General features: G+C 37.8%; 2 protein-coding genes across 7 annotated transcripts in view; one reads left to right on the forward strand and one right to left on the reverse strand.

Moving 5' to 3' along the window:
* Positions 1–12,897, forward strand: part of ECI2 (enoyl-CoA delta isomerase 2) — a 34,565-nt gene extending 21,668 nt beyond the window's left edge. For all 6 annotated transcript variants that reach the window (XM_069493508.1, XM_069493511.1, XM_069493506.1 and 3 more), the window contains 6 exons: positions 2,509–2,578; positions 3,795–3,897; positions 5,001–5,121; positions 9,821–9,910; positions 11,375–11,518; positions 12,647–12,897. In XM_069493508.1, coding sequence (XP_069349609.1) covers positions 2,509–2,578; positions 3,795–3,897; positions 5,001–5,121; positions 9,821–9,910; positions 11,375–11,518; positions 12,647–12,802 — 684 coding nt within the window. In that variant the 3' untranslated portion in view covers positions 12,803–12,897. The remainder of the gene's footprint in view (positions 1–2,508; positions 2,579–3,794; positions 3,898–5,000; positions 5,122–9,820; positions 9,911–11,374; positions 11,519–12,646) is intronic.
* LOC138399043 (testis expressed protein 56-like) overlaps positions 7,486–25,717 on the reverse strand; it is a 41,403-nt gene continuing 23,171 nt past the window's right edge. Inside the window, exons 3-4 of the mRNA XM_069493512.1 lie at positions 13,016–13,238; positions 7,486–7,791 (exon numbers count right to left, since the gene is read on the reverse strand). Of these exons, the coding sequence (XP_069349613.1) occupies positions 7,666–7,791; positions 13,016–13,238 (349 nt within the window). The 3' untranslated portion in view covers positions 7,486–7,665. The remainder of the gene's footprint in view (positions 7,792–13,015; positions 13,239–25,717) is intronic.

Genomic DNA, 25,717 nt, shown 5'->3' on the forward strand with positions numbered 1-25,717 from the left:
TTCATCTGTGAATCTCTCATTGAACTAAAATGATAAAAAATAACCACTTCAGCCCCTCCTTCTTGAAAAATATCATAGGGAATTAATTGGATGCTTGGTGCAAAGTGGCGGCTAAAATGTGAGAGGACTGTAACCATTAGGGTTTATAATTTCCATTGTGGTAGAAAGAATATGCTAGCTTAAAATAGTCAAGAATTTTATGAAATGGGATATGTGTCCTTCAATTAATAACGCATTTAATACTCACACTTTGTTTCCATTTGCCCCAACTCACTTCTCTATAACCGTGGCAATAATAGCTACTCTTTACGGAGTGCCTAGTAAGTGTCAGCACTTTCCACACAGAGGTTCATGTCATTCTCACAAGGTGCCTGTTGTCATCATTATTTAACGTCAAAATAATTAGGTTAAGAAGTATCTTGCTCAAGTTCACATAACTAATAAGCAGCAAAACCTAAATTGAAACCCTGATACATCCACGTCGTAATCCCGGTGTCCGCCCTGCTGTGCTGCATTGTTAGGACTGTAACAATGATGGAATTACTTCCTTATTACCTGGCTCTGTGGAGATGATCACATCTTTGCTCACATACACTCATCCCTCAGTGTCCGTGGGAACTGGTTTCAGGGCCTCTCACGGATACCCAAATCCTCAGATGTTCAAGTCCCTGATGTAAAAATGGTATAGTATTTGCATGTAACCTATGCATATCCTTTCATGTAATTTAAATCATCTCTAGTTTATGATACCTAGTCCAATGTAAATGCTACATAAATAGTTGTTACACTGTATTGTTTAAGGAGTAATGATGAGGAAAAAAAGTCTGTATGTGTTCAGTACAGATGCAGAATTTTTAAAAAATATTTTCCATCTGTGGTTGGTTGAATCCGTGGATGCTGAACGCATGGATGGAAGACCAGCTGGAAGACCAATTGTAGTATATAATATCCCTGCGTGTTTGCTTGCTTGGCGTCTTTGTATCCATAAATAATCACCCCTCTTCATTGTTCTTTCCCACACTGAAATCTCTTCTAAGGTAGATAATGTGCCTGTTTTAAACGTATTAAAAATTATAGCTACATGTCCAAGATTGCGGGGAGTTAGCTACGCTCCCCGCAAAGAGGTTTTTCTTCTGGTCTTTTCTCTCAGGCAGGGGTCGTTGCAAAGGATGAAAAAATAGTAGGAAACAGAAATAAAAAATAATAATACGCAGAGCCAAAGACATAGTTTATAAAGTAAAGATTTATGAAGATAGACAAAGGGAGAGTGTCCGGATAGTATATATCCCTTCCCACAGAGATATAACAAAGACTGAACTTTTTACATGGGTACTTATAGGGCAGATACATGCTCAGGTTGCCAGGGGCAATGGGATTTACATAATAACAGGCAGTTTGGTTTAGGGTCAAAGTCTTCTAAAAAGCTACTACAGATCCTTTAACTAACTCTATCTAGGTGAACAATGAGTTACAAAATCTTCTTAGGGCAAACTTCTAAGTTTTATGATAAGGCTATTACTTTAGCAAAAAACGGAGACATCTTGGCTCTGGTAATTGTGTTCTTGGAGACAGAGATGATCTGAGAAGTCAACATGAGCTGTGCCTTGTGCTAATTACTTTAACCACATGGTTCCGTCTGGGCCCAGCTTGGGCATTAGCATATCTATTTGATCAGCTCTCATCTCCGGTGGCCTTTGATCAGCTTCTGGCAACCTATGGCCCTAGGTGAAGCCTGTCTTGTCTTTCAAAACAGGTGAGGACCATAGGCCCAGCTTACAGCTGTCTCTTTGAAATGCAGCTGTCACTGACCAATGAGACGCCCTCCTGAGGCGAGGCAGCTTTTCAACTAACACATTTATTTTTTCTTTAAGGCAAAGCCTTATTTGACTTCTGAAATCAAATCTTGTCTCCAAAAATACAGGGGGCATTTCTATAACTCAGTATTCTTAGGCTCAACACAAGATTTTCAGAAGCGTTGCTGATTTAAAATTAGAGCGTCTCAGAAATTCCAGCCTTTTGGCATTGGTTAGTACTTCCCAGACTGCCTGGGATACTTGTTCTTCCTTGCAGTCACAACGGCAGCATTGCTTTGTGGACAGTTTTCTCTGAGCACCCCCCACCCTAACCGCCCTAGACAAGCCTCAGCCCCTCCCCCCTCTGAGTTTCTTGCTGCTTTGCACTTTCCACCCCTGGCCCTACTTAAGTATCAGAATCCTCTGTTAATTCCAAAAGCTCAAGGTCTATGTCTTTTTTGTTCCCTTTTGGAAAAAAGAGGTTTATATCCCCCTAGCATCTCCCATAGCACCTGGTGCATAATATGAACCAAGTAATTGTAAAAGGTATGAAAACGCTTTCAGGGGTACAGGTCCACCTTTTTGGTTATAAATACAACCAACGTGACTGTTTGGAACTTTGCTGGGAGCAGGCTTGCAGACTGACGTTTAGTGAGGCCATTGGGTGATGATTCCCATCTCCAGAATTCTGCTCTTTGTCTTCCCATTCGTGTAGATGTATCATGAAATTATGCTCGCGCTTGAAGCTGCAAGCAAGGATGACTCACCGATAACTGTTATAACAGGTAACACATTTTCTTGGACTTCCTAATTAAATTTCTATTTTCGGGGGGAGTCTCTTACTAGATAGGGAATTGAGTTAAAAAGCTCTAAGATCCTTTCCAGTACTGTGATATTCTAATTGATATATAATAAAGTAATAAACACAGGATATCGACTCCTTGGCAATTACCCAAGATAATTAAAGTGTATGTCCATAAAAAGACTTGTACAGGAAAAGTCATGGTAGCCTGATTCACAATAGCCAGAAAACAGTAATCAAGGCAAATATACAAACTAGATGGATGAATACACAAATTGCTGACTATTCACACAGTGGAGTACTATTTGGCAATAAAGGAATGAATAAGTGATACAAGAACATGGATGAATCTTTAAAACATAATTCATCAAAATAAGACAAGACAAGGAGTACGTATTGCATGAATCCATGCAGTTCTACGGGAGGCAGAAGTTCTCATCTGTGGTGACTGAAGTCAGAGAGTGATTGCCTTGGGACAGGTGGGGTGGTATGGCTAGAAAGGAGCCTAAGGGGACATCCTGGGGTGATGGAGATGTTCTGGATCTTGTTTTGGATGGTGATCACATGGGTATTCACAGTGATCCAAAGTCACTGAACTGAAAATTCAAGAACTTGACATTTTATTGCATGTAAATTATACTTTACTTAAACACATACACATGCACATACCTTCAGTGGCTCTTAGAACAAAGGCAGAACTTCTTAAAGGGATCCACAAAGCTCCACATGATCTATCCTGCATACACTCACCCTACACCAACTTCTCCCTGGCTTGTTCTGCGTCAGCCATGGTGGCTCTTCTTTCAACCCATCATGCATGCCTGGGATACCCTCTCCAAAGAACCTTTGCACATGCTGTTCCCTTTGCATGAACTATCCTCTCACCCCTCTCTAACTAACCTGGCCTCTCCTTAGGAGAGACCCTCCCTCAACTCCCCAATTAGACCAAAGCCCCTGTTACATACCCTCATATTATTATGCACCTTTCCTTTATTCCATAGCTGCATTATTTTCATTATTTGTGTGTTTTTACATCAATGTTCAGCTTAGGAGTTTGTAAATTAGGGCCAGAACTGTAGCTGGTTCTCCAGTAAATTTCCAGGGCATAGCATAGAGCCTGGCACGTAGTGGGTTCACAGTAATTACTGAATGAATGAATGAATGAATGATCGGTGATCCTGTTGGTTTCATTGTTGCAGGAAATGGTGACTATTACAGTAGTGGGAATGATCTGACTAACTTCACTGATATTCCCTCTGGGGGAGTAGAGGAGAAAGCTAAAAACAGTGCCATTTTACTGAGGTAAGAGTGACTGGCATTTATCTGATCCCAGAGTTCTCATTCTTATTCATCAAAGTGGTATCTCGTTGAGCAGAAGTGAGATCGCTACTTCTCCATGTGAGCGCAGTTAACTGTGACTCTGGACAAGCACATTTCTCCAAACTGCCTCCGTTCCTCCACTCTGACTTCTCTACCTCATCCTGCTGCTCTACGTGAGCTTTGACTGGAAAACATAACGTGAACTACGAATGTAAATAAAATCCTCGTTGGATCCATGCACCTGAGACTTGGCAAAATAATAATAAATAAAATTCTCTTGTATTGAGGCAGAGGAATTTAGCAGATTCTCATCCAGCCAGAGGAATGGATGACTTCCGTGATTCTGGCGATAGGAGACTTGAAGGAATCTTGACAAAAACAGGAGGTCGCGAAGGCCTTACGCTCCCTGTCCCATTTATCTGATTCCCACTGAGCTGTGCTGCGGCTGTGCTGAGCCCCCATGGCAACCTCTAAGATCACAGCCTTCACCCTGGAACGCTTACTGTAGAACTGATAAGTTAGGGTTATTCAATTGTTTGAGTGATTTTTGTTTATGCGATGGTAAAATTGGCTGATCTACAGCCTCGTAGGAAACATAGTTTTTACCACTGAAGAGATCCCTAGTTTTGGTCAGAGATATTTTTCCCACCCATAGACTAGACCACATTTTAGAGTCTTTAATTCTTTGGATCTTCTTTTGTTGGGTTCCATTGAACCAGAGTGGACATGTTGGCAGACCTAATTCTTATGAATGATTTTCCCATAAAAATAGCAAATAAGATTCTAGGTGCTAGGCTGTCTCACACTTTCTAGGCCCTGAACTCACTGCTGAGAACACAAGATTTGAACCAGGTTGACCTGTAGGTCTCACTGCATGAGCTTGGTCAAGTGCCATTCAAATGGATGTCCTGGACGAAGCCAGGGTGTGAGCCAGGGCATGGTGGGACGGGGAGCCCCGCCGCTGGTGGTCATGGAAATACCCGGCCTGACCAGAGGGTCTGTCATTTCAGACTCACACTGTCTCACCTGTGCTTCAGTCATACTGCTTTGGAATGTTTAATGATTTTATATTTCTATTTCTGTAGGAATTTTGTAGGCTGTTTTATAGATTTTCCTAAGCCTCTGGTTGCAGTGGTAAATGGTCCGGCCGTGGGCATCTCCGTTACCACTCTTGGGCTGTTTGATGCCGTGTATTCGACCGACAGGGTAAGGCAGCTCCCAGCACAGCAAGAGGTCAGGCCAATGGAGGGGAATGAGGTCTTGGGAATCCTCCTTTGTTACTGCTAGTTGTAAATGGATTACATGTGGTTTGGGGTAGAATGTACTAAATTTAGATTTTTCTCAAAAGAATTAGCCTAATTTGGCTGATGTTTTTCCTTCATTATTACTTGAATTTCCCTGAACACCAGTATTGTGAACATTGTCCCAACTCTGATGGTCGTATATTCTAATCAAATTATACCATTGTTAGTCAATTTTCAATTTTCGTTTTACTCTAAAATACTTCAAAGCTTGTTATGGGAAGGGAAATAGCATGTTTGCAGGTTATGCAAGTGGATTATTTGATCCTTTTTTTCTGAGTAAATGAATCCTGGTATGTAGAATTTTAGAATGAGAAGGGACAGTGGGCATTATCTCCTCTCACTCCCTCCTTTGCAGATAAGAAAACTGAAGCTCTGAGAAGTTCCTTGCCCAGACACATTTCAGCCTTGTGTTCATCACTGAATCATATAGATTTTGATTTTTATTCTTATAATAGTGGTAATATATACGTCATAGTGAAAATTTTGAAAAATATGGAAAAAGTAGAAAGAAAAAATTAAAAATCACTACTTGGGCAGGCACGGTGGCTTATGCCTATGGCTCTCTGGCAGGATCACTTGAAGCCAGAAGTTCGAGACCAACCTGGACAACATAACTGGACTCTATCTTTATTAAAAAAAAAAAATCACTCGTTATCTCACCACTCAGATAACTAGTGCTGACATTTGGGTTATATATTAATAATTTACCAATTTAACCAGTCCCTGATTACTGAACCCTAGGCCGTTTCCAGCTTTTGTCATTTTAAGCCAAGATGTGATAAACATTTATCTGAAAACTCCTACCATAGAACATTTTTTTTTTTTTTTTTTTTGAAACAGAGTCTCACTCTGTTGCCTGGGCTAGAGTGAGTGCCGTGGCGTCAGCCTAGCTCACAGCAACCTCAAACTCCTGAGCTCAAGTGATCCTTCTGCCTCAGCCTCCCAAGTAGCTGGGACTACAGTCATGCGCCACCATGCCTGGCTAATATTTTCTATATATATTTTTAGTTGTCCATATAATTTCTTTCTATTTTTTTAGTAGAGATGGGGTCTCACTCTTGTTCAGGCTGGTCTTGAACTCCTGACCTTGAGCCATCCTCCCGCCTCGGCCTCCCAGAATGCTAGGATTATAGGCGTGAGCCACCGCGCCTGGCCTACTCTAGAACATTTATCATAGAACCAGTAATCACCTTTAGGGTTATCAGATTGTTCAAGTGACTTTTGCTTATATGTTGGTAAAACGTGCTGATCTGCAACCTTATAGGAAACATGCTTTTTACCACTGAAGAGATTCCTAGTTTTGTTCAGAGGTATTTTTCTACCAGTAGACAGGACCACATTTTAGAGTCCTTAATACTTTGGGTCTTCTGTTGCTGGGTTCCATCAAATGCGACTGGACATGTTGACAGACCTAATTCTTAGGAATAATTTTCGCTTGAAAATAACAAATGAGATTGTAGAGGTTGCCCAACGTTTATAGGTGGGAGTTTCTGTTCAAAGGTAGAAATCAATAGTCTGTTCACATTCTGGTTAGGTAACTGGTTAATCATTGACCTGCTTTCAGTAGGAGCTGGGTCAGTAGTTCCTGCCCTGAAATTGGAGATCTCATTCTTCAGTACTTGGAGGCCAACCATTATCATATTTGAATCTTGTCCTGATTCTCCCACTGAATTCAAAATTACTTTCAATATATGTCATCCTTTTAAATATTTTGATGACTTTCATTTCATGATATAAATTGGAATAAAAATTAAAATCAGAGAACATATATGTTCTATTTATGTATATTAAAATATCCTATATATGTAGATATTAGATGGTTTAAAAATTTGGCACAAAGTAAGATTTATTTCTCAAATAATGACTTCTGATAAAAGTTGACCCAATTGAATTAAAGCAAGCATCAATTCAAAATAAAGTGGCTAAAGGAAGAATCTGTGGAGAGGAATTGTTTTTCCAGGATTTATCATTATCGGCTTCATTAATAAATGCCATATTAAATGATGGGTCAATATTTCACCCATGTAAACAAAATATTAGTATATTTATCCATTCTTTATTATGAGCAGTGGTTAAAAATGCCTGTTAGCTTGTTTGTCAGCAAATGATAATTTCTTGTATGAGTTAAAAAGGTGGACATCTTAAAAATAATAAATATTTGCATCCTCACTATTTACTAGGCACTCTGTTAATACACATCTTATACACATGATATATACACACATATATTCATGTAATGTACTCTTGATGTCATGTGTATTTTTATACACATGATATATATACACACATATGTATTCATGTAAAGGGACTCTTATTCTCCATTCTACATGAGAAAACTGTGGCACAAAGAGGGTGAGAAGCTAAGTTGCAGAGTAGTGTGATGCCAGAGCCTAGAGCATAACTACATCTATTGCTGTGTTTCTGAAAATCAGCATTTAAATGCTGCTCATTGCTGGCTTTGTATGTACCTACCTCTTTGTGGCCCCTTAGCTATGGCTGGCGTTTTTTTTTCAGTTTCTTGCTTATGTTCCTTAGGCTGTGTCTTCTGGGAACATTTTCTTGAATAAGATTTCTTTTGGGGGGAAAAAAGAAGATATGTGACTTCAAATAAAATCCTTATTTTATATTTTTATTATTTTGATTTGTATGCTGCATACATTATATATCTCCTAACAAATATACATTAAAAATAACACCATATCTAATTATAGGGAATGAAACTTAAATATTCTTTTATATATTATCAATTATAAATTAATTTTCTTTCATGAAGATTTGTTGTTTATAAAGAAACACAAAAATATTTCTTAAATCTAGAAAAAAACTAAAAATGACTGTATTCTAAATAACCAATATTGAAATTGATTCTAATAGTTAAAGCCAATCAAAAAAACCTCTGGGGCAAAATCAAGACAAATGACGTATTAAGGAAACAGTTTTTCAACTCACATGACAAAGGCTAATCTCTCTATTTTTTAAGTATGTCTATAAAGTGACGGATCAACAACCTAACATAAAAATGGGCAGTGGTGAGGAACAAATAGGCCACAAAAAGTGAAGTAATAAATGGCTCTTAAGACCATATGGGAAAGACACCATTAAGAAAATGAAAAGATAAGCTACAGACCAGGAGAAAATATTTGCTTAACACTTATCTGATAAAAGACTTGTTACCTGAATATGTAAAGAACTCTTACAACTCAATAATAAGAAGGTAAACAATCTAACTTAAAAAATAGTGGACAAAATATTTTAATGGTTACTTCACCAAAGAAGATATACATATGGTTAATAAATATATGAAAAGATCAGTAATCATTGGGGGCATGTAAATTAAAACCACAGTGAGATACCACTACCTGCCTACTAGCATGGTTAAAATGAAAAAGGCTTAATAACTAGCTTTAGCAGGGCTGAGGAGCAGTTGGAACTCTCATACGCAGCTTTGGGAATGTCAAATGTACAATCACTTTAGAAAATGGTTTGGCAGCTTCTTTTAAGTTAAACATACATTTACACACACACCCAGCTACTCCACCCCTAGGTATTTACCCATGAGAATTGAAAACATTGGTTTACACAGAGACTGGTACACAAATGTTCATAACAACCTTTTTGTGTTAGAAATATCTGAAAAATATTTTTTTCAGCTTCATTAAGGTATAATTGACAAATAGGAATTGTACAATCCTGGGCCGCAAAGCCGTATTTCAGCAATGACAGACCACATGTACGGCAGTGGTCCCATAAGATTATAATACCATTATTTTCACTGTACCCTTTCTGTGCTTGGTACGTTTAGATACACAAATACTTACCATTGTGTTATAGTTGCATGCAGTATTTAGTACAGTAACATGCTGCACAGGTTTGTAGCCCAGGAGCAAGCCAGCTGTGTCATGTGACCTAGCTATGGAGCTGGCTATACCATCTAGGTTTGTGTAAGTACACTCTATTATTCGCACAACAGTGAAATCACCTAATACCACATTTCTTAGAACATATCCTTGTCGTTAAGCAACCCATGACTGTATATATTTAAGGTATACAACTTGATGTTTTTCCTAACAGTCTTATTCATAATAGCCTAAATACTGAAAACAACATCAATGCCATTAACTGGTGAATGGAGAAACAAGTCACAACACATGCATACCCTGGAATACTACTCAGAAATAACCACTGATATATGCAACAGCATGGTCATTCTCAGAAGCCGTATGCTAAGTGACAGATGCCAGACTCAAAAGGCTACAGAATGTAGGATTCCATTTATAGAACGTCCTAGAAAAAGCAAAACTGTAGAGACAGAAAACAGATGAGTAGCTGCTTGCAGGTAGGAGGAAGGGATTGACCACAGAGGGGCATAGGGAATGTTTGGGTGATGGAGATGTTCTGCATGTTTATAATGGTGGTGACTACATAACTATGTCTATTAAACTCATCAAACTACACACCATAAAAGAGTGAATTTTGTGTGTACATTATACCACTTAATCTTAACTTAAAAAAAAGTCATCAAATATTGTGAAGTTATAAGCAAAGAGTGACTTTTTTAAATCACATATGAAAAGATTTTTTTTCTCTCCAACCGCCCGTAGGCAACATTCCATACTCCGTTCAGTCAACTGGGCCAAAGTCCGGAAGGATGCTCCTCTTATACTTTTCCCAGGATAATGAGCCCAAGCAAGGTAACTTCTGGAAAGCTTAAAAATAAAAACTTAATGAGTCATCTGTATTCTAAAGGTAATCTCATACTCCCTTCTTTCCTTTGTTAATATGGACAGAAGAGATAGAAGCTAATTATTTGCTCCTCAACTCTTAGGAGTCTTACGTATGGAGAAACCGGGCTATGGAAAGTGTCTGGTATGAAGGAAATTAGAAATTCTCTGCAGCTCCTAGAACTGGGATCCTCCACTTTCAGCTGGTTGCCTAGTGCCACTGCTTGCCTAGTGCCACTGCTTGCCTAGTGCCACTGCTTGCAAGCTGCACAAGACCTCGTCCTCCACAGCTGTGTGGCTTTGGTCAGTTGAAAGACCGGGGCTATGCCAGCTCCCCTGGTCTGCTGAGCTCAGGGGCCACTTAGTTCCTTTATAGATGACCATTGTCCCCTGTGAGAGACAATGTCGTCTTCACTTTCAGTTGTATTAAGTACCAGCAGGTGTGAGGCTTCATGAGCGTTTACCCCTTCCACAGCCACACCACAATGGCCTTGCCATCAGCCTGTTTTGCCAGTGCAGTTAAGACTCCCAGGGTGGTTATGTGGCTGCTCAGGTCTGTCGCTGTGTTTATGGGAACCTAGTTGCCCATGCTTCTGTGGCATGACTCCAAGGGGACTGTGACAAGACCAGAGAGCCAGGGCACAGGGAAAGGCTTTGCAAACATTCTTTCGTATCTCAAAGTGTGTGTGTGGAGCCTATTTTCATACACTGCTGGGTTTTTGCTGTAAAAATGTATATATATTCTTTTAAATCTCATTATGTTGTCCTATAGCCTGAATTGTTATACAGGTTTGAACTTTGGAAGGTTGGGCAGAACCAACTTGAAGTCTTAGAGCATTTGTTTATGAAATAGTCTTTACTTTTCTGGAAGAGGAATTGTAAATGCAGAGAGGATAGCCACTTAGCGCCTCAGATTTTTTAGAAACTAAATATAAGTCTTCACTTTCCTTCAGGCAGATAGAATTGATTTGAGTACCTGTGCAGGTAAAGGAAATTCTCAGAGCCAGACACTGGGTAGAATTTCCAGGAATGGAATTTTGAAAGTTTCTGAAGGTTAACCCTGTGACCATAATTTTTCTTTCTTTTTTTTCCTTCTTTCTTCTGTGATGGTTTATAGTATATTAAAAAAAAATAATCATAGCTGCTGTGGGTCATAGACTTAGCATCTGCTTCAGATCATTTCTGCCCCAGTCTTGCTTCTCCAACAAAGATACACATGGGAGGAGCAGCCCTCCCAGACCTTCTGGAGAGCCTGTGATGTCTTAGCACCTGGTTTGCAAACCATTGCTCATTGAGATCATCAGCTTCTCCCTTACTGAGAAATGCCAGCAACCTCAAAAGACCCTGCGTAAATCTCTCTGTGCCTCCTGAAAGCAGCCACTGCTGAAGCCTCATTTTATTGAGTTAGTATCTTACCCTTGCTTTTTATTTCAGGCAACTGAGATGCTTATTTTTGGAAAGAAGTTAACAGCAAGAGAGGCTTGTGCTCAAGGACTTGTTACTGAAGTTTTTCCTGACAGCACTTTTCAGAAAGAAGTTTGGACCAGGCTGAAAACATATGCAAAGCTCCCCCCAAATGTTGGTATTCATCTTTTACTTATAAAAACCACGGAAATAATTTCCTAAGGGACAAATTTGCTTGCCTTCAGAGAATGAGTCACAAAAAAGACAAGAGACATCTTTAGTTAGCTTTAAGCATGTCTGAATTTGGGATTAAAAATAATCGTCATAATGTTGGAAATACAGTTGACCTTGATCAGTGTGGGTGCTGACAGCCTGCACAGTTGAAAACCCACGTATAACTTGACTCCGCGAAAACTTAACTGCTGATAGCCCACTGTTGACCAGAAGCCTTACCAATAACTTAAACCGTTGATTAACACATACTTTCTATGTTACATGTATTATATACTCCGTTCTTATAATAAAGTAAGCTAGAGAAAAAAATGTTAAGAAAATCATAAAAAAGAGGAAATATATTTACTATGCATTAAGTAGAAGTGGATCTCATAAAGGTCTTCATCCCTGTCATCTTCATGTTGAGTAGGAGGAGGAAGAGGAGGGGAGGGTCTTACTGTCTCAGGGGTGACAGAGGTGGAAGAGGTGGAGGAGGTTGAAGGGAGGCAGGAGAGACAGGCACACTCAGTGTAACTTTTATTGAAAAAAATCCACATGTAAGTGGACCCACATAGTTCAAACAGGTGTTGTTAAAGGCTTAACTGTACTGATTCTTACAAAACTTATGAAATAGACATTTCATTTCTATGATAAGAGGTCAGCAGGGTAATTCTTTATGGGGATAACTTGAACAGGATGATAGGTGGTATTTTCATATATTTTTATATATATAATCCAGGTGAGAAGCCAGACAGGTTGACTTAACTTTCTCTTACTGTGTAGCACTTTCATTTTTATAAATGACTGATTGCTCTTATGTTCTTGCTATTTCAAGTGTGGTTCTGTAGCCAGAAGCTTTAGCATCTATCTGGGGCTTTTAGGAAATGTGTATCTCAGGCCTGCCCACATCTACCGAGGTGATTCATATGCACATTAAAGTTTGAAAAGCACTGTCTTATATTACACATATATCTTAAGACTTAACAGGATTAGTTAAATGAACACTGAAGAAACAAGAATCAGAAACACAGAATAGTCCCACCCCTGTTAGAATAACCCTTAACCTTGTTGTTGGTTTTGTTTTTCCAGGCCCTGAGAATTTCAAAAGAAGTAATCAGAAATAAGGAGAAAGAAAAGCTACACGCTATTAATGCTGAAGAATGCAGTGTCCTCCAGGAAAGGTGGCTGTCAGATGAATGCATGAATGCGGTCATGGACTTCTTATCCAGAAAAGCAAAACTGTGACGACCACTACAACAGAGCCAAGCACGTCCAAGGAAGGGACGTGCTAGTGCTTCTGATTTCCAGTACTTGAACTAAATAAACATCATTATGCCTTTTTTCAGTGCTGGTATATCCATTATGATGACTATATTTCACCCCAGCCCTGATGAATAAAAAATTTTGTAAAACAAGCTTTAAGAATTCCCATAGGTTTTTGGTGATAGAGAATCTTACATCTTTTGACATGAATCGTTGTTGCCAAGAACACTGGAACATGGTGCCTGGGATCCGGCTTTGAAAAGCACTCACAGCGTTACAAGCTGAAGTCATGTCTTTGAACACCACTATAGCACTTTGACGTCCGCACACAGTGACTGACTGAATCGGGCCAAACGCTGACAGCCGGCAGATGACAGACTTGAGATCCTCGGTGGGTTGCATGTTCTTTTTCAGCCACCTAGCAAGGGAACAAACGGGAGGAATAGTATTACTGGAAACCAAATAAAAAATCTTAGTTCCTTTTTGTGCCCCACAATCTAATAAAGAGGCATAGAGGGAAAATTGGGTCAAACTGATAGAAAGTAATGCTCTGCATCGGTATTTATTTCCTTGTCTGTCGTAGGGTCCCATTCTTGTTTAATGTGGTATTTTATGAAAGGCGTACCTGCAAGCTGCCTTAACTGTCCTTGCAACTTCATGTTTTGATTAGTGCTGTATGTGTCACTTGACAAGGGCTGAGGGTGTAATTCCAAGGATCACAAAAGTGGCATGGGATATTTTGCTTTACTAAATACTGTTTTTCCTGTTTGGCCTTTCCTTCAGCCATCAGTTTCCAGGTAGCTAACCCCACCAAACCTCTAACTCTGTAGTTCTTAATGTTTTTATTCCAGTAATCTGAATCCAAAATGTTCAGTCTTATAGAAAATATGTGAATAGAAATAACTGTTAATTTTTATTGGGCACTTACTATGACAGATGGTTAAGGCCCATTATCATACATTATACCCCCCCAAAAACAAGATGCCAAAAATTTAAAATGAGGTAAGTCCTGTTGCTACTACCCTTTACAAGTAGGCATCTTGAGACACAGAGATTGAAGGAGCTTTTCCAGAGTCAAATTCCCAGTAAATTTCAAAATAGAGATTAAAAACACAGGCAGAATTTTCCAGTTCTGTCATGGCAGCATAAGCCACCTATTGCCCATTCCTCCGACTAATTACGACTAAAACCTCTAGACAAAGTATGAAAAAAGGACTACAGAGGATGCTGAAATTAAACAAGAGCAGGCACATTGTGAAACGATATCAGAATAGAAGCAACTGTACAGGAAGGAGTTTCCCAGATTGTGGGAAATAAAATAATTGCTGGGATCTCTCTCCTGAGCACGGTACTTTTTCCTGAAAAGCACACCCCCATTCTGGGGTGGTTGCTATGGTGGCCATGGCATAGCCAACCAAATAAATGCCAAGGAAAACAAAAACATCTTTCTGGCTAGGAAAAGGATCCCCTGGGGGCTAAAGAGTGAGAGTAAGAAGAGAATCCCAGAGCAGAGAGAGAAGTTCCCCTAATTCTGTGTATGAACCCATGGAAGTCTCAAGTTCATGAGGGAGACAGACTCAAACCAACATAGCAAAGGCTTTGAGAACTGAACTGGGATTTTAACTACCACCCACAGAAGATCAAGACAGAGTTTGTAGCTTGAACCTAATCATGTTGATTACTTGTTAAAATAAAAACATCAACATTCTCCAGATGACTGCAGTTTGATCCCTAAGAACACCAACATCCTCCAGATGGTTGTAACAGGACCCAGGATCCATTTGATATAGTAATAGTCAAAATGTCCAGAATACAATCCAAAATTATTTGACGTACAAAAAAATCATAAAAATCTGAAAACTCAATTGAAACAGATACTCAACAGGTGTCAATCCTGAGATGACTCAGATGTCAGAATTGTCACAAAGTCTTTAAGGCAGTTCTTGTAACTATGTTCCATGAGGTCAAGCTAAACCCTAGAAATGATTTAAAATATATTAATTTTTCAGCAGAGGAACACAAATGATAAAACCAAATAGAAATTTTCGAACTAAAAATTTAGAAAACAATTCACTGGAGGGATTCACTAGCAGACTCCAAGTGATGAAGGAGTCAATGAATGCTGAAAATAGATTAATAGAAATTAGTATGAAGAACAAATAGAAGAAAATATTGGGGGAAAATGAATAAATAAAGTGCCATCAGCAAGACGGCAAAAAAGTTGTAGGCACTCATTCCCTCATGGAAACAGCAAATAAGCAACTATGGATTGACTAAAATAACTTTGAGGCCGGGCGTGGTGGCTCACGCCTGTAATCCTAGCACTCTGGGAGGCCGAGGTGGGCGGATCGTTTGAGCTCAGGAGTTCGAGACCAGCCTGAGCAAGAGCGAGACCCCATCTCTACTAAAAATAGAAAGAAATTATATGGACAGCTAAAAATATATATAGAAAAAATTAGCCGGGCATGGTGGTGCATGCCTGTAGTCCCAGCTACTCGGGAGGCTGAGACAGGAGGATCGCTTGAGCTCAGGAGTTTGAGGTTGCTGTGAGCTAGGCTGACGCCACGGTACTCACTCTAGCCTGGGCAACAAAGTGAGACTCTGTCTCAAAAAAAAAAATAAAATAAAATAAAATAAAATAAAATAACTTTGTAAGAGATATGGAAAACAGTCAAACATCTACAAATAAGTGAATACCCAATTCAGAAAAAGTCACATTGAAAATGTTTGGAAATGTTAACGGCCTTTTTCGTCACCCTTGCCTCCTCCACCCTCCTGTGGTTGCAGTCAGAAGAAATTGACCTAGTCTCCATTCCCTCCTCCAGGATAGAAGGAGCAGAATGGAACTTGATTGCAACGTCCTGGCCTGCCTATGGGCTGCAAAAGGGAGTGGTTTCTGTATTTCCTGACTCAGATCTCAGGAAGCAGAAGCATAGTTTTGGTTTCAGGTTGAAAGCCACAGAAGGCAGTGGCAGGCAATGCAGAAGATGAAAACCACACAAGGGCTACAGACCTGTAGACTCCTGAGGGCAAGAGATTATAGACTGAGGAATACAACAGAACACCTGAGGCCCTGAAAATACACTGATATGAGACTCTTTGGGAAATTAAGACATTTAAAAGCAGCTGAGGGGAAGGTTGGGGAAGCACATATAGACTCACTGAAAGGAAGAATGCCTAGAAAAGACCTGAGCTACTCTCAAGACTCATGAATTCACAAAACAGTGAAGGTCTCACAAAACAGTCTGCAAAGACTGAAAGAGTGGCTATTTCTTTTAATGCCTGGTTTTCAACCAAGATGAAAAGGCACACAAAGAAGTGGAAAGATGGCTCATTCAAAGGAACAAAATAAGTCTCCAGAAACAGCCCCCAAAGAAACATAGGCATCAGGCCTACTAGATAAAGACTTCAAAACAACTTTCTTAAATAGGCTCAAAGAGCTAAAGACAAACATGGACAAAAACTAAAGAAAATCAAGAAGACAATATACGAACAAAATGAGAATATCAATAAAGAGATAGATATTATAAAAAATGAACCAAAAAGAAATTCTTGCACTGAAAAAAACAATAACTGATTTAAAATTTTCACTAGAAGAATTCAACAGCAAACTTAAATGAGCAGAACAAAGAATTAGCAAACATGAAAACAGGTCTTTTGAAATTATTGAGTTTGAGGAGAACAAAGAAGAAAGAATAAAGAAAAGTGAACAGAGGCCAAGGGATTTATGGGACACCATCAAGCCACCTAATATATGTATAATGGGAGTCCCAGAAGAAGGACAGAGAAGGGAGAAGAGAGACTATTTGAAGAAATAATGGCTAAAAACTTACCAAATTTGAGGAAAGACATAGATATACAAATCCATGAACTTCAAGTAGGATAAACCCAAAGAGATCCACAACAAGACACATTATAATCAAACCTGGCTAAAGCCCAAGACAAAGAGAACCTTGAAAACAGCAAGAGAAAAGTAACTCATTATGTACAAGGGATCCACAATAAAGCTATCAGTGGGTCTTTCAGCAGAAACCTTGGAGACTAGATGCAATGAGATGATACATTTAAAACGCTAAAAGGGAAAATAAACTGTCAACTTAGAATTCTATATCTGGCAAAACTTTTCTTCAACAATGAAGGAGAAATTAAGACATTCCCAGACAAATAAAAGCTGAGGGAGTTTATCATCACCACGTTACAAGAAATGTTAAAGGGAGTCCTTCAGTTTGAAATGAAGTAATGCTAGATAGTAAATGGAAGACATAAGAAAATATAAAGTTCCCCAGTTAAGGTAAATACCTGAACAAATATAAAGAGTATTATTGTAATTTTGGTTTATAACTCCACTTTTTATTTTCTATAGGATTTAAAAGACAGTTGCATAAAAAATAACTATGAAACTATGTTAATGAATATATAAAGATGTAATCTGTGACATCAATAACATAAGGGGAAAAGAGATATAAAGGAGTAGAGTTTATGAAGTTAGTATCAATTTAAGATAGATCATCATAACTTTAGGATGTTATATGTAATGCCTATGGTAACCACAAAGAAAATATTCATAGGATATACACAAGAGGAAGTGATAAGGAAATCCAAAATGTGTCACTACAAAAAAGTCAACTAAACATAAAGGAAGGAAAACAGTAATAGAGGAAACGAGCCATGAAAAAGCTATAAGACAAAGAGGAAACAACAAAATGGCCCAAGTAAGTGCTTCCCTAGCAGCAATTACTTTAACTGTAAATGGATTAAAAACATATCAAAAACATAAATTGGCAGAGAGGGTATAAAACCAGGATCTAACTAAATGCTGCCTAAAAGTTTCACTTTAGATCTAATGACATGAATAGGGTAAAATTGGAAGAATGGAAAAAGATATTCCATGCAAATAGTAAGCAAAAGAGAGCAGAGTTGGCCATACTAATTGATAAAATAGACTGTAAGTCAAAAACTGTTAAAGAGACAAGGACATAATATAATGATAAAAGAATCAATTCACCAAGAGGATATGTTAATTATTAATATAAACATATACAAACCAAATATTAGAGCTCTGAAATACATAAAGCAAACATTGACAAAACTGAAGGGAAAAATAGCAGGTAACTTTAATGCCCAATTTCTACAGTGGATAGAAAACCAAGTAGATAAGTAAGGAAAGGGAGGACTCGGACAACACCGTAGACAAATTGTACCTAACGGACAAATATAATACACTCCACCCAACAACAACCAAATGCATATTTTTTAAGTGCACCTGGAACATTCTCCAAGAGAGACCATGGTAGGCCAAAGAACAAGTCTTAATAAATTTAGAGATTGAAATCATAAAAATATCTTTTTTGATCATAATGGCATGAAACTAGAAATTAGCAGCAGAAGGAAAACTGGAAAATTCACAAATATGTGGAAATTAAACAACACATTCATAAACAATCAATGGATCAAGGAAGAAATCATGAGGGAAATTTAAAAATATCTCGACACAAATGAAAACACAACAACCCAAACTTATGGGATGAAGTAAAAGCAGTGCTAATATGAAAATTTACAGCTACAAACACAGTAAAAAAGAAGAAAGATCTCAATAACCTAGCTTTACATCTCAAGAAACTAGAAAAGGAAGAATGAACTAAATCCAATAGTAGAAGAATAAAAATATAAAGATTAAAGATAAATAGTAGAAAAACAGTCAAGAAAATAAATACAACCAAGAGCTGGTTCATTGAAAAAATCAACAAAATTTACAAAACCTCAGCTAGATTGATTAAGAAAAAAACAAGAGAGCACTCAACTAAAATCAGAAATGAAAGAAGGGATATTACCACTGATTTTACAGAAATACAAAGAATTGCTATAAATAACTGTATGCTAATAAGTTGGATAACCTAGGTGAAATGGATAAATTCCTAGACACAAACTGCCAAGACTCAATCATGAAGAAATAGAAAATTTGAATAAACCTATAATTAGTAAGGATATTTTATTAGTAATTAAAAACCTTTTAAAAATGATAAATCCAGTACCACATGGCTTCACTAGTGAATTCTACCAAACATTCAGAAAGAATTAACACCAAATCCTCAAACTCTTCCAAAAAATTGAAGAAGAGAGAGCAATTCCTAACCCATTCTACAAGGCCAGCATTTCCCTAATAACCAAACCCAAAGACACTACAAGAAAAGAAAACTACAGACCATTATCCCTTATGAACATAGATGCAAAAATCCTCAACAAAATACTAGCAAAGCAAAATACAACCACATTTTAAAAGTATTATATACTATAACCATGTGGGATTTATTCCTGGAATATAAGAATGGTCCAAAATATGAAAATCAATCAATGTGATATACCATATTAACAGATGGGGGAAAAATCATCTCTCAATTGATGTGGAAAAAGCATTTGACAAAATTCAACATATTGTCAGTATAAAAACACTCAACACACTATGAGTAGAAGGAAAATATCTCAACATAATACAGGTCATAAATGAAAAACCCACAGCTAACATTATCCTCAATGATGAAAGAAGAGCAGAAACATGACAAGGATGTCTGCTTTTACCACTTCTATTCAACAAAGTACTGGAAGTCCTAGCCAGAGCAATCAGGCAAGAAAAAGAAATAAAAGCATCCAAATTGAAAAATAAGTAAAATTATCTCTATTTAAAGATGACATGATATTGTATATAGAAAACACTAAAGATTGTATACATACACACACTCAAAAAAAAAAAAAACTAATAGAACTGGTAAACAAATTTGTCGAAGTTTTAGGACACAAAATCTACACACAAAAACCAGTTCCATTTCTATATACTAGCAATGAACAGTCCAAAAAGATAATTGAGAAAAACCATTCCATTTATAATGACATCAAAAATAATAAAATACTTAGGAATAAATTTAACCAAGGAGGAAAAGCATTTGTACAATGCAAACTACAAAATATCAGGGAAAGAAATGACAGAAGACATAAATAAACGGGAAGACATTGTGTGTTCATGGATTAAAAGACTTAACATTATTGAGATACTAATACTACCCTAGGTGATCTGCAGATACAATGTAATTCCTATCAAGCTCCCAACAGTGTGTTTTGTAGAAATATAAAATTTATCCTAAAATGTATATGGAATCTTAAGGGACCCCAAATAGCCAGAAAAATCTTTTAATAGACCCACTTCCTGATTTCAAAACTTACTACAAAGCTACAATAATCAAAACAGTGTAGTACTGGAATAAAGACATAGATACCAATTAAATTGAACAAAGAATTCAGAAATAAATCCTTGCATGTATGTTCAAATAAATTTTGATAAAGACACCAAGACCAGCCGGGCACGGTGGCTCACGCCTGTAATCTTAGCACTCTGGGAGGCCTAGGCGGGAGGATCACTCAAGGTCAGGAGTTTGAGACCAGCCTGAGCAAGAGCAAGACCCCGTCTCTACTAAAAATAGAAAGAAATGATCTGGACAGCCAAAAATATATAGAAAAAAATTAGCCAGGCATGGTGGCACATGCCTGTAGTCCCAGCTACTTGGGAGGCTGAGGCAGGAGAATCACTTGAGCCCAGGAGTCTGAGGTTGCTGTGAGCTAGGCTGACACCACGGCACTCTAGCCCGGGCAACGGAGCGAGACTCTGTCAAAAAAAAAAAAAAAAAAAAGACACCAAGACCACTCAATGGGGAAAAGATAGTATTTCAATAAATAGTACTGGGAAAACTGAATATCCACATAGGAAGGAATGAAGTTGTACCCCTACCTTATACCATATACATAATTAATTCAAAATGGATCAGAGATAGGCACACTTATACACTGCTGGTGGAACTGCAAACTAGTACAACCTGTGTGGAAAGTAATATGGAGATACATCAAAGAGCTACAAGTAGAACTACCATTTTATCCAGCAATCCCATTACTGGGCATCGACCCAAAGAAAAAAAAAGACATTCTATAAAAAAGACATCTGCAATAGAATGTTTATAGCAGCACAATTCATAATTGCAAAGATGTGGAAACAACACAAGTGCCCATCAATACATGACTGTATTAGTAAAATGTGGTATATGTATACCATGGAATTCTACTCAGCCACAAAAAACCAATGGTGATCTAGCACCTCTTGTATTATCCTGAATAGAGCTGGAGCCCATTCTAAATGAAGCATCCCAGGAATGGAAAAACAAGCACCACATGTACTCACCATCAAATTTGTATGAACTGATCAACATTTATGTGCACATACAGTAGTAACATCGGGTGTCAGGCAGGTGGGAGAGGGGAGGAGGAGATGGGTACATTCACACCTAATGGGTGTGGTGCACACCGTCTGGGAGATGGACACACTTGTAGCTCTGACTTGGGTGGGGCAAAGGTAATATAAGTAACCTAAACATTTGTACCCCCATAATATGCTGAAATAAAAAAAACATAGTTAAAATATAAAATTCTTAGAGGAAAACATAAGGGGGAAATACATGACAATGAATTTGACAATGATTTCTTGGCTATGACACCAATACCACAAGCAGACAAAAAAAAAAAAAAAAAACAGATACAACTGGACTTCATCAAATCTTAAAAATTTTGTGCATCAAAAGACACTATCAACAAAGTGAAATGGCAACCATTGGAATCGGAGAAAATATTTGCAAATTATATATCTGATAAGGAATTAATACCCAGAATATATAAAGAACTCCTATAGCTCCATAACAAAAACAAAAAACCAACTCAATTTAAAAAATGGGCAAAGGATTTGAAGACATTTCTCCAAAGAAGATACACAAACAGCCAATAAACATGTGAAAAGATAATCAACATCACTAATCAATAGGGAAACACAAATAAAAACCACAAAACCACAATAAGATACTATTTCACAGCCATTAGGATAGTATTGTATTAAAAAATAAACCATCTCCCCCCCAAGAAAAATGCCAGAAAATAAGTATTGGCAAAGATATGGAAAAACTGGAATCCCGATTGGGCATGGTTGATTTTTTTTTTTTTTTTTTTTGATGTGCTGTTGAATTCAGTTTGGTGGTATTTTGTTGAGTATTTTTGTATCTATATTCATAAGGGATATTGGTCTATAGTTTTCTTTTTTGTTGTGCCCTGTCCTGGCTTTGGGATCAAGGTGATACTGGTTTGGTAGAATGAGTTGGGGAGGATTCCCTCCTTCTCGATGTTATGGAATAATTTCTGTAATATGGGTACCAGGTCTTCTTGGCAGGTCTCGTAGAATTCTTCTGTGAATCCATATGTCTGGAGCTTTTTTATGTTGGGCTATTTTTTTTTTTTTTTCTGCTTCAATCTTGCTGCTCATTATTGGTCTGTTCAGGAGATCTATTTCTTCCTGATTGAGGCTTGGGAGGTTGTGTGTTTCCAGGAATGTGTCCATTTCCTCTATATTTTCTAGTGTATGTGTGTAGAGATTTTCATAGTATTCATGAATGATATTTTGTATTTCTGTGGCATCAGTTGTAATATTTCCTTTCTCATTTCTGATTGAGCTTATTTGGGTCTTTTCTATTCTACTCCTAGTTAATCTGGTGATGTTACTGAAAACTTAGCACTTGTCCTTGAGGCCACATCAGAAGAATGAGAACAAGTGGTTTGAGGAGAAGGAAAGAGAAGTTTATTACTTGCTGGCAAAGGAGGTAAAATGGTAGACCGTGTCATATCAAAATCTAAATTTCCTGAACATAAGCAGAAATACAGAGCTTTTAAAGGTAGAGCCCCTCAGTTCTAGGCTATTGTGGTTAACTATTCTAATCATCCCATCTCTGCCAAAGACAAAGCCTGTGACCTCTGCCAGCCACCCACCTGGAGGGCTGGCACCATCTGGGATGACTGAGTTATCTCTTTTAACAAAGGACTTAATCTGCCTCAGGTATGCAGGCCAGGCTGCAGTTCCCAAAAAGAGTGGGGGAAGTTTTAAAGAGACAGAAAAACTATATTTTTCTTCAGTCCCTTACCTCTGTTACATATCCCTCAACTTTCTGTTTCTTTGATCCTTTGTATGTTTCTTTTGTTTTGTATTCCATTTCACTTACTTCTGCTCTGAGCTTTCTTATTTCTGTTTTTCTGCTGGCTTTGGGTTTGATTTGCTCTTCCTTTTCTAGTTCCTTGAGATGTGACATTAGGTTGTTAATTTTTGAACTTTCTGTCTTTTTGATGCTCTTTGATGTGGACATTTAAGGCTATGAATTTTCCCCTTAGAACTGCATTTGCTGAATGCTATAGATTTTGATAGCTTGCATCCCATTTCTCATTCAGTTTGAGGAATCTTTTGATTTCCATCTTACTTTCATTCTTGACCCAATAATCATTCAGCAGCAAGTTGTTCAATTCCCATGACTTTGTGTAGTTTTGAGTGTTTCTCCTGGTATTGCTTTTATCCCAGGGATGTAAGGATGGTTCAACATATGTAAATCAATAAATGTGATTCACCACATAAACAGAAGCAAAAATGTAGATTATATGATCATCTCAATAGATGCAGAAAAGGCATTTGACAAAATCCAGCACCCTTTCATGATAAAAAGCTTCAATAAACTAGGCATAGAAGGAATATATCTCAAAATTTAAAAAGGTATATATGGCCAGGCATGGTGGCTCACGCCTGTAATCCTAGCACTCTGGGAGGCCGAGGCGGGTGAATCATTTCAGCTCAGGAGTTCGAGACCAACCTGAGCGAGAGCGAGACCTTGTCTCTACTAAAAAAAAATAGAAAGAAATTATATGGACAACTAAAAATGTATATATAAAAAATTAGCTGGCCATGGTGGCACATGCCTGTAGTCCCAGCTACTCGGGAGGCTGAGGCAGGAGGACTGCTTGAGCCCAGGAGTTTGAGGTTGCTATGAGCTAGGCTGGTGCCATGGCACTCTAGCCCCGGCAACAGAGTGAGACTCTGTCTCAAAAAAAAAAAAAAGCTATATGTGACAAACCCACAGCCAACAACATACTGAAGGGAGAACAGTTGAAAACATTCTCCCTCAGAACTAGAACAAGACAAGGATTCTGGCTGGGCAAGTGGCTCACATCTGTAATCCTAGCACTTGGGGAGGCTGAGGTGGGAGGATCACTTGAGTTCAGGTATTCAAGACCAGGCTGAGCAAGAGCAAGACCCCGTCTCTACGAAAAATAGAAAAATTAGCCGGGTGCGATAACATGAGTCTGTAGTCCCTGCTACTTGGGAGACTAAGGCAGGAGGATTGCTTGAGCCCAGGAGTTTGAGGTTGCTGTGAGCTAAGATGGTGCCACTTCACTCTAGCCAGGGTGACAGAGCAAGACTCTGTCTCAAAAAAAAAAAGACAAGGATGCCCACTGTTACCACTTCTATCCAACATACTACTAGAAGTCCTAGCCAGAGTGATCAGGCAAGAAAAAGAAATAAGCGGAATCCAAATTGGGAAAGAAGAGGTCAAACTATCACTTTTGCTGACTATATGATCTGGTATCTAGAGAATCCCAACGACTCTACCAAAAGACTCCTGGAATTGACAGATAAATTCAACAAAGTCTCAGGTTACAAAATCAATGTACACAAATCAGTAGCATTTCTGTATATCAATAACAGTCAAGCTGAGAGTCAAATCGAAGACTCAATACAATTCACAATTGCTACAAAGAAAATAAAATACTTAGGCATACACTTAACCAAGGAAGTGAAAGACCTGTATAAGGAGAACTATGAAACACTGAGGAAAGAAATTTCAGAGGACACAAACAAATGGAAAAACATCTCATGCTCATGGATTAGTAGAATCAACACTGTTAAAATGTCCATACTACCCAAAGTGATTTACAGATTCGATGCAATCTCCATCAAAATACCAACAACATATTTCACAGGCCTAGAAAGAATAATTCTACACTTTGCTTAGAACCAGAAAAGAGCCTGAATAAAAATTTTAGTTAAAACAAAGTGTTCTTGAGATACTAATTTGCTCTTAATGAAATTACATACTGTACTCATTTGGATCCTATAACCTGTTTCCTTTTTAAATTAAAAAGAAAAACATACTACAGAAGGTTCTTCTTTATGTTTTTGGTAACTGGCCTAAAAGCAGCAAAGATTTTATGCTTTATCAAGATAATCCCTGTGTTATCCTTATCAGATTTGGCTAATTAAAAACTAAACTTTAAAAGGGTTAAGATTTACACCCATATAATTTCCTGTATCACCTTTAGAATCTTTTGATAACTATCACTCTTGGTTAAATAAATGACCCTTATTTTATAACAGCTTGTGATTCTATCTGAACAAACGTTTCAAGCCTTCAGTATTTGACAAACTTTCCAAAACCCAAATTCTAAATCCAGCCTTTTGGCCTCAAACTAGCTTTTAATATATCAAGGCCACTGAAAGTCTAAGGGAGACATTTTAATTAGGCTTATCTGGCATGATAAAACCATATAGGAAATATTGTCAAACATGAAATGGTATTTAACTTTCTTTGGATTATATTTGTATAAACATGTTATTAATGTATGTTCCACTGTTGTAAAATATAGATATGTCTTGGTGTATGTTAGCAGTAATAATTATGGTTACCATGTTAAATTGCTGTATGCCACAAAAATAACCAACTTTATCTGTCAATTGTTTCTTTAACTTTGACTAGTCTAAGACTTTTGTCATCCATAGGCAATTATTATTTTACTTTGATTCATCTCAGAAAGTGGTTCTTTAAACTGGCTAAGTCCAAAGTTTGCTTCTTCAAGGAAAGTCATGGAAAAGACTGACAAGTTCTCTTCAATACAGGTTTCTGGTAACTTTGGAGATTATATACCATCAAACTAAAATAAAACAAACTTCCAGGACTTTAATCAGAAAGCCAGTATGTCCATCACTTACTCAACCTCAAA

This window comes from Eulemur rufifrons, chromosome 18 (assembly GCF_041146395.1).
Source record: "Eulemur rufifrons isolate Redbay chromosome 18, OSU_ERuf_1, whole genome shotgun sequence".
Classification (NCBI taxonomy): domain Eukaryota; kingdom Metazoa; phylum Chordata; class Mammalia; order Primates; family Lemuridae; genus Eulemur; species Eulemur rufifrons.